The 9,808-nt window shown below is 57.6% G+C and overlaps 1 protein-coding gene across 1 annotated transcript in view; it reads right to left on the reverse strand.

Annotated features, from left to right (window-relative positions):
- SHANK3 (SH3 and multiple ankyrin repeat domains 3) overlaps nt 1-9,808 on the reverse strand; it is a gene marked incomplete at its 3' end in the record, with an annotated part of 52,664 nt that overhangs the window by 38,854 nt on the left and 4,002 nt on the right. The window contains exons 4-11 of the mRNA XM_006157600.1: nt 9,458-9,806; nt 8,360-8,431; nt 6,728-6,836; nt 6,510-6,661; nt 6,264-6,431; nt 6,069-6,185; nt 5,333-5,410; nt 4,332-4,398 (exon numbers count right to left, since the gene is read on the reverse strand). Coding sequence (XP_006157662.1) covers nt 4,332-4,398; nt 5,333-5,410; nt 6,069-6,185; nt 6,264-6,431; nt 6,510-6,661; nt 6,728-6,836; nt 8,360-8,431; nt 9,458-9,806 — 1,112 coding nt within the window. The remainder of the gene's footprint in view (nt 1-4,331; nt 4,399-5,332; nt 5,411-6,068; nt 6,186-6,263; nt 6,432-6,509; nt 6,662-6,727; nt 6,837-8,359; nt 8,432-9,457; nt 9,807-9,808) is intronic.

Raw genomic sequence — 9,808 nt, forward strand, 5'->3', positions numbered from 1 at the left:
AGCCCCACACCATATAGCAAAAACCTCTCAAAAAAAAAAAAAAAGTGACGGGACCAGCAGTTGGCCTAGTGGCTATGTCGCTGGACTCCCACGTAGTCAACCGCGGTTCGAGTCCCAGACCCAGTGGCTTAACCTCACACCAGGCGCGTGTGTGCATGTCGCTGGACTCCCACGTAGTCAACCGCGGTTCGCGTCCCAGACCTGGTGGCTTAAAACTCATGCCGGGCATGTGTGCATGCATGCCCAAGATCCAGAGAGGAGAATGGAGGAGAAGAGATTGTGGCGTGGCCATTCCCCCCTGGGGGGGGGGTGATTTCTCGCTTTCTGTCTCTCTGTCTCTGTCTGTCTGGTGAGCGCACGTGCCCTATAGCAAAAACCTCTCCAAAAAAAAAAAAAAACATTTAGACGACAACAACAACAACAAAAAGCAATTAATAAGTGTTGGTAAGGCTGTGAGAAGACTGGAAGCCTTTGCTGGTGGGAGCATAAAACGGTGGAAAATAGTTTGGTCATTCCTCAAAAAGTTGTCACATGACCTCCACAATTCCACTCCTAGGTATATGCCCCAAATAACTGAAAACAGATATTCAAACGCACACAAACACACATGTGTTCACAGAAGCAATATTCACAAGTCAAAAGGTAGAAACAGCGCACTCGCCCACCACTGGGTAAACAGACTGTAAGTGCAGTCAAGCTTTGTGCAACAAGGTCACGCTCTGAGAGCTGTGTCGCCCGGCAGTTTTACGACTGTGTGCATCTCAGAGGTCACTCAGACAACATCGATGGTACAGCCCATGACCTAGGCTACGTGGTACAGCTCACTGTATCTTACAGGACCACTGCCACACATGCAATCCATCTCTGACCAACACGTCACTGCACAGTCCCTTACTATACAAAGACGATGAAGTATTATTCCACCATGAAAAGAAATGGAAGGGGGCCAGTCAGGTGGCATGATGGGTAAGGTGGCTGGATCCCACGTGACGCGGCCAACTGTGTGGTTCAAGCCCCAAACCAGGTGGCTTGAAAAACACACCAGGCACATGTGCATGCCCAAAATCCTGAGACAAGTGGAGAAGGGACTGCAACATGCCATCCACCTGGGCGGTGACCTCTCTCTCTCCTTCCATGTCCTTCCAGGAACACAGACACCCTCTGGCAAACTTAAAAACAAAGTAAGAAGAGGGGCTGGCAAGTGGCATAGTGGTTAAGGGCGCTGGACTCCCACATGGTCGACCATGGTTCAAGTCTCGGACCTAGTGGCTTGCTTTCTCACTTCCTCTCTCTCTCTCTCTCTCTCTCTCTGTCTCTCTCTGATCAAACTGGAAAATAACAATGATAATAATAATAAATAAAGTTAAATAAAATAATTATTTTTAAAAAAAGTAAGAAGGAGGAGGAGAAGGAGGGACTTCTACAAAGTTGATGAAGTTCTAAGCTGACTGCATGGAAGAAGACAAATACAGGGTCATGTGTACAATTTCACATGTATGAAACATGACTCCATTTATATGAGACATCAACAGGTGAGTCCACAGGTAGAAAACACAGTACTAGCTGACAGGGCTGGGAGTGATTGGGGACAACTGGTTAGTGTGCCCAGGCTTTTCTGGATGGTGGAAGTGCCGTGGGCGTCAGAACTGGTCACACGCTGCGGAGGACGGATGCTCCACGGAGCCGCTCCCTCGAGGCAGCTACACACACTCCACCTCCACTTAAGAACCAGAGACGAGGGAACCAGCAGTTAGCGTAATGACTATGTCGCTGGACTCCCACATAGTCAACCACGGTTCGCATCCCAAACCCAATGGCTTAAAACTCACGCCGGGCGTGTGTGCTTGCGTGCCCAAGATCCCGAGAGGAGAATGGAGGAGAAGGGCATGCGGTGTGACCATCCCCTCTGGGGGGTGATTTCTCGCTTTCTGTCTCTCTGTCTTTGTCTGTCTGGCGAGCGCACGCGCCCTATAGCAAAAACCTCTCCAAAAAAAAAAAAAAAAAAGAACCAGAGATGAAAGCAGGCCTGGACCAGACTTGGCCTGCTGTGTGCAAAGTGTGACCCAAGGACCTCAGCTGGTCAGAAACACAGAACTCAGGGCTCCCCAAGACCCGCTGGGTAAGAACCTAGATTTAACAAGCCCTCCCCTGCATTACTCATAAGGAGCACGAAGCAGTGAGAGTGGACATGCTCACAAGCACATGTGAGAAAGGGCAACGGAACATGGGCCTGAGGGTGGCCCAGGTGACAGCTGAGAAGGCAGTGGTAGCCAGTCCCAGGCCAAGTCCCACCCCAGCCTGTCAGTCTAGACAGGGGCAGTGGAGCTGCCTGCCAGGAAGCAAGAGAGAAGCCCTGTCCCCTGAAGGGTGACACAGGTAGTAGCCCACCAGACCTACCAGGACACTTCTCTGCAGAAGAGGAAGGAGGGGTAGATGGACAGCTAGGTGGAAAGAGTCTCCCTCAGCTCCTCTTCTGCGGAGGCCCCACCCATGGACTCCACGCCAGTGTGAGACAGGGTGACACATGACTGCCACTTGGGGTGTACCCTCAGAGCAACTGTGTGCTGAGGGAGTGTGACCCTGAGCCACCCAGATCTGAAGATGGGCCCTGTCACTAACCCTGTCTCTGCCTCAGTTTTCTTCTCTAAGCCAGGCTAGCAATCGCCCCTGAGGAGTGTGTTGGGAAGATGAGTTGAGGGAAGCGGCTTCTGGTAAATATGGGATGTCCCTGTCTGTGAGACACCTGGGCAGGAGAGGGCATGGCTGTCGAGGGACAGACATCAGGACAGACTGACACATACATCTCCTTGGTACTGCCCGCTCCCCCAGCCAGGCACAGTGGGCCCAGGGGCAGTAAACCACACAGCAGGGCTCCTAGGAACAGCAGCTCTGTCCACATGACAAAGGGGAGGCAGCTGGGGCCTTCTTACCTCTTGACTTGGGTCACAAACTCGTCCCCTCCCTCAAGCTAGACCAAGGCCACCTGCCAGAGTCCAGCCCTGAGGTGGGAAGGAATTGCCAATAACTGTAATTTAAAATTTTCATTTCATTTAAGAGAAACGGAGGCACAGCAGCCGTAAGCGGCTTCCTCATGGTTAGACGGCCACAGAAGGAGGCCCACACCCCACCAACAAGCATCCTCTGAGGCTAAAGGCTATCTCCAAAATGCTCACCAACTCGGAGCACACCGTACCTATCTGCCTCAGTTCAGGCCTTGCCAGAGCTCCCTCCTGACCCAGGCTGGGATCTACCAAGACCCTGCTGCTCGCCCTATTCCAGCTCCTGCTCGGCACCTGGCCAAGCCTCCCGAGACCCAGTCAGCACAGCCTAGATCCGCCAGGCACAAGGGCTCATGACCAGCCTATGGGGGCAGTAGAGGGGCTGTCCAGGGGAAGCTACAGAGAAAGGGTCCTTCGACATGACCTTGACCTCAATTTTAAGCACAAGGCGGACCAGGGGATCCAAGTAAGATGCTTACCCTAATTCCAGACCCAGCCCTTGCTGCCACCCATCACTTCAAATTAAATAAAAACAGGGGCAAGAAACATTGCTGGCAGGAAGGGGAACTAGGGAGTCTATGTTCAGAGTCACGGGGTGCAAAATTTGGTCCATCCCGGACACGGAGGGAGCCAGGAAGGGAGCTCCTACACAGCCAGGTGGCTGGAGGGAGTGAGCTCTGGCCAGACACCCTTCCCAGGATGGGAGGCCCCAGCCATGCCACACCCCCAAACCCACCAGACACAGTAGGAGCACCTCCCCGAGGCTCAAGGGTGAAGCTGTGCCTATCTCCCGCTTTCCCAGGGCCGAGGCCATGTGTGCACCTCCTCATTTTCCTTCCAGAATTGAGGGTCGTGCAGGCCAGGCTGGCCCTGGGGCTCTGCCCTGACCCTCAGGACAGCTGCGGCCTTGTTGCCAGCCTCATTCTGTGCTCTATGGTTTTCCTTTGTTTTCTTTTGATCTTATCATGCTAAGCATGCCACAGGCCACCAACACTCACTCTTGCTCCAGTCCAGAGTGAGACCCATGGGTCCGCCTGGGACCTAACGAGAAACACAGGCACTGGCTTCAACCCCTTTCTATACCAATACCAGTGCTAGCCCAAGCCCAAGACTGACTCTCACCCTGGCCAAAGCCTTGTCCTCAGAACACAGGCCCTGCCCTCAGCACATTCCTGGGACCCACAGAGGCCACAACAGACCACAGACCACTGCCACATGGAGCAGAGCTGCGGAAGGCCCCGGGCACAGGGTCTTGGTCATGTCACCCTGATGTTTTATCTGCTGAGGCCCCGACCACCCCACAGACCCATATCTGACAGGGCCAGAACTCACCGACATCCGAGTCTTTGTGGGTCTTGATTACCTCTGCAAGCTCAAAGTTCCCTGCGATAATGGCCACCTGGGGGAGGGGTAGAGTCATGGAGGGCGGGGAGGCAGGCTCACCGGCGCTAGCCTGCACCTCCAGCCCTGGGTGCCCCTTCTCCAGCTCCCTGACAGGGGTTCCCAAGACCCGAGCCCTTCCTCCGTTGTCATTGCGCACTGTGGCCTATACGTGGGGTGTGGCCAGCTATGAACAGCAGTTACAGGTGCTGCACGCATACCTTCTAGCTAGCGTGACCACCACCCAATTTGCCAGGACTGAGGGCCTCCCAAACAGGAACCTCACGGTCAAAACCAACAACACTAGCCAACTGGGGCAAATGGCTACCCTGCCAGGACCTGGAGTGCACCTGTGCCCCACCTGCAACCTCCACACACCTCTCCTGTCTCAACCAAGGCCCCACCCTCCCCCCCCTGCACCCTCATTCTCCCTGCCTGCACCCCACACGGGTCACCTGCCAGTCCTGACTAACTTACTTCCAGAGAGCACAGGCCCATCATGCCTCTTTGCTGCTGCCCTCCCTGAACACAGCCTGCTGCAGCCTGGCTGGCCACACAGCCCCAAAGGCCTGCTGAGAACAGCCTCAGCTCCTTCAGTGGCCACAGACCCTCTGGACCTCCCATGACTCTGGGCCATAGAAACCATACCCACCTGCACCCATTACCCACTAGATCTGGCCAGAGGATGGTCCCAAGATGGAACCTGAGCACCACGGGCTGCACCCCTCCAGGCAAACCTCTGTACCCCACCTTCTTGGGTGTCAGGCCACCCCCTCTGGCCCTCACCTTCTCATCTTCCCTCCCCTGCCCTCAAGCCTCCTAATACTCCACTCCCTGGAGAGACACTGCAATGGCCCATCCCCCCACCCCCAACACTCCCTCATGGTCTTTCTGGGAAGAGCCATTCAAAGAGCCTGGGCCACACAGGTGCAGTGGACGCAGCAGCCACGTACCTGGAAGGCCGTCTGACTGTTGTAGTTGCGGACATCCTTGTCGGCTCCACGGAACAGGAGGACACGGGCACAGCTCTCCTGTGGGGAGGTAGGTCAGGGTATATTGGCAAATGCACACAGGGTGTACGCATGAGCACAGGGCATAGCCTCACATGCATGGCCACTGATGTGCTCAGGGTGGACCAGGTGACCAGCAAGCAGGTTTACATGTGCAGGCCTCACCCGGCCCAGAGAGCTCAGAGGTGCCCAATTCACACCTGGCTGTTCAGAACACACATGTGCATACGTCTGCAACATACGTGTGTGCACTGTAACCACATTCACAGACCATACACATGTGGCACAGCACACAGGCTGGGGAGGAGTATACACAGATACCGTATAGTCAGCTGGGCACACACACATACATGTGCAATCACGTCTCATCGTACCCATGACGGCACACATGTCCACACTCCTATGTCCACAAATACATGTACAGGTGCAGTCACATCTCATGGTACTCACAACAGGCACACGTGTCTACTCCACTACGTACACACACACACATGTACATGTGTAGTCACATCTCATCATACTGATGACAGGCACACATGTCCACAACCCATGTGTGTGCACGTATATAGTCATGTCTTATCATGTCCACATCAGGCACACGTGCCCACAGCCCTAAATACACACGTACACAAGGACACAAGCAGCGTCCTTACCGTACATGTGCCTGCATGCATCGTACCTGGTTGTACAGTGCACAGATGTGCAAGGCCGTGTTCCCGGAGGCGTTCCGAGCCCCCATGCTGGCTCCATAGAACAGCAGGTGTTCCAGGTGCTGCACGTGCCCGAAGCGGCAGGCCTGGGGAGGGGGAGGTGCTGCAGCCCAACAGCGGACCCGAGGACACTCAGCCAGGTCCCACCCTCACCGCCTGCCCACCTGGTGGATCTCCTGCCAGCCGTTCTCATCGGCAGTCCCAAGCTGAGCATGGTCGTGGAGAAGCAGCTCACAGCAGAGGGCATCCCCGCCCCCCAGGGCACTGTGGTACAGGGGTGTCAGGCCACGGCTGTCCTTGTAGTCAGGTGAAGCCCCCAGGTCCAGCAGGGTCTGAGGGCAAGGAGCGTCAGTGTCCACACCAGGCCCAGCCTCCAGCCCCGACCAGGCCACAGCCCTGCCCTCGCTGACCGTCAGTGCTGCTGCATTCCGCTGGCGTGTGGCACAGTGCACCGCGGTGAGCCCATCACGAGTGCGGAAGTCCAGGTGCGCACCGCCGTTCCTCAGCACCTTCAGCAGGTCCGTCGCATTGTCCAGCTGAGCTGCGAGGCTCAGAGGGCACTCTGGGTTTGAGCAGGTGAGCGTTAGAGTCCCAGCCACTCACAAACCACCCCCCCCATGCTGCTCACCTCCTGAGTCAGGGTCATGGAAATTGGGGTCCAGCCCCTTGTCCAGCAGGCGGGCCACCTTGTCAGTGCTGTGTAGCCGGACATAGTCCATGAACTTCTTCAGGTTCGCCTGCAATGGCAGCCAATCCCATCAGCCCAACACCGGAGCTGCTATCACCTGACCATCACACACCTTCCTCCAGTCTTACACCAACCAGAGAGTATCCGCCACCCCACCTTCCACCTGACCTGTCACCCCAGCTTATGTCACCTAAGCCCCGAAGCCTACCACAGCCTGGATTCCAGTTTGGCAGGGCCCTCCCCTGCATCCTGATGCCCAGACCTATCACTACTGCCAGCTTGGTCCCTTGTGAAGGTCAGACCATCTTAGCTATGGCCCCAGCAAGTGCCCCCTAGCCTCAGTCACTGCCCTGCTCTGCCTCCCCAGCCCTGGCATTCCAGCCTCCCAACCTGGGGAAGAGGGGGGGGGCCAGCTAAGCCCACTAGGTATGGGTCCTGCAGTGCCTCGAAGTCTTGCCACCCACCCCCTGGGCAGCCGGCTCCTCCAGCCCATCTTCCTCACCAAGTGCACCCTTGGGGGCCCCTCCCTCCTTCCAGAGCCCTCCTCTGACGTGACGGTGCACGTTTACGCATTCCCTGCGTGTACCAGATCACCCAGCAAAGCCTCACCAGCCCTAGTTGGTGCTACAGCTGCTGCTCACACAAGGCAAGGGGCCTGGCCCAAGGCCTGGAGCCTTCTAGAAATACTTAACAGGCATACACAGCAGAGGGCACCACAGAGGCCACTGTCAGAGAGGTGACCTTCTCAGGTAGGTCAGGGCAACTGACAGAAAGGAGGGGCTTACAGCAAGGGAACAGATCCCAGCTGGGCCCAGGACCCAGAGAGACCAGGGCTGGCCAGACCCCAGGCAGCAGAGACCATAGCTGTGAGGAAGAGTTTAGACCCTCCTAAAAACAAGTAAGATGCCCACAGGCTCTGAGGAGAATGAGGCTGCCCACAGAGGGCCAAGGCACCCACCCTGCCCCTCTGACATCCAGAGGAGGCAGTGAGCTGCCCCTCAAACGGCACATAGGGCCAGCCTGCCTGGGGCCACCCAGCAGTCACCTCGCAAGCTGCCTTGGCACGGGCCTGCAACCAGATGAGTCTGGGCCCTGCCTCAGCCTCCCTAGCTGCAGCTGTGAACGATTTAACTTCTCTGGAACTCAGTTTCCTGATCTGTGAAACGGGGTCAGGACAGGGCAGAATCGATGAGATGCCTGATTTCGAGCACCCAGCACTAGGGGTCCACTAAGTACTTTCTTCCCCAAGAACCACCGCACCAGACGTGTGTCCACATCTCCCACCCAGCATCTCACAGCACACACCACCCCCTAAGCCCAGGGCTCACTAAAGGGGTTGGCTAAAGTCTGACCTCACTGGAACCCATTGCCAGACCACCCAGGTACCTGCCACAGGGCTGGAATCACTCAGTCCTCCATTTGCCCCAACACCCACTCTGGGCTATAGACAATACGGGAAGCAGACTGAGCCCAGAGTTGGAGGGGCTGCAGTCAGCCCCAGGCTGGGGTAGGGATGGTGGCCGTGGGGAGGCAGGAGGTAACCTGCGGAGCCCCTCCCTATCATCCCCTTACCTTTGTGTGGAGCTTTGCAAACTGCTTGTCGTCAATGAGGTTCTGGGCATAAACACGCCGCTTGTATCGAAACTGCTCAGATAAAGAAATAGTGGAGACGGCCCACCGGGCTGAGTGAGTGTGGGTGCAAACCAGCCTCCTACCCAGCCTCTCCACCCCACTGCACTCAGCTCCCCTCCTGCATAGGCCTTTAGGCAGCGCAGGCCGTGCACCCCAGCCTACACACCATGCTCAGAACGGGTGACAGCATGGACATGGACTGCCTCACGGGCTGCAGCCTGCGATGCCTCAACTCACGCCCATGCCAGGACTCCCTGGAAACCCGCTCCTCTTCCAAACCTGATTCTAGGCTGACCCCTCCAAGATCCACTCCCTCTCCAAGTAGGACTGGCACCACCTCCCTATGCAAGCACGGAGGCCATGCCAGCATGGAGCTCATACTGCAGCTCTTACACCCGTGCCCATGACAGTGGCTACTATCCCTCCCTATCTAGGGGACCCGCTGTCTGGACAACCCAGTCTGTCCCCCCCTCAATACACTTCCATGGTGTGAGCAGGTAAGCAAAGGCAGGTCCAGGTCAGCCTTCAGAAGGCTTCACAGCAAGGGAACAACACGCACACACACCCTTCCTCCTCACACCTCCTGGTCACACCCTGCCCTGCAGGACGACGCTCCGCTCGATCCGTGCTCACACCACCCAGAGAGCTCGCTGCACTCGCTGTTAAACTGCTCGGACTGTAACCGCTGCACTGCCTGCAATGTGTACACCCCACTCGCCACACACGCTGCTCACACCACACATGTAAGCACGCTCACTGCCCAGCGCTCACACCGCTCCCTGCACGCGTGGTACACTGCGCCTCCAGAGTGCGTGAACGCAGCACGCATCGCTCCCTGCACGCTGGGGGCGCACAGTGCTCCCCGCACAGCTCTCACACCACGCCGCTGCACGTGGGCCCCTCTGCCCCCAACCCTCACGCTCCTCCGAGCTTTCTCCTCACTGCTGTGCCCTTCCGTGGTCACGCCACGCAGCGAGGAGCTCGGATTTCGGTAGTCGCACCCTGCGCCCCGCGTCCCGCCCCCGGCCAGCCGCACACCTCCAGGTAGGGCAGGGGCGTGTCCAGGTTGGGCGGGTACTCCTGCAGGAGTCGCTCCTCATCCAGAAACTTGCCAGCGCGGCCCCGGGAGGGCGGCTGGAAAAGCCCGTAGTTGAGCGCGTCCTGCAGGCTGTGGTTGAGGGCGCAGAGCACGCGCTGCTTGGCGGCCCACACGGGCGCAGCCGGGTCCAGGCGCAGGCACTTCTGCGGTGGAGCGAGCTCGTGAGAGCCGAGCGGCCCCGCCCGGGCCCGGGCAGGGGGCCGAGCCCCGGGGCCCCAGCGGACTCCGGGGCTCGTAAGCCGGCGCCGCAGACCCCGCGCCTCCGCGAACTGCCGACGCGGCCCCGCCCT

This window comes from Tupaia chinensis, unplaced genomic scaffold, assembly GCF_000334495.1.
Source record: "Tupaia chinensis unplaced genomic scaffold, TupChi_1.0 Scaffold000548_1, whole genome shotgun sequence".
Taxonomy (NCBI): Eukaryota; Metazoa; Chordata; class Mammalia; order Scandentia; family Tupaiidae; genus Tupaia; species Tupaia belangeri.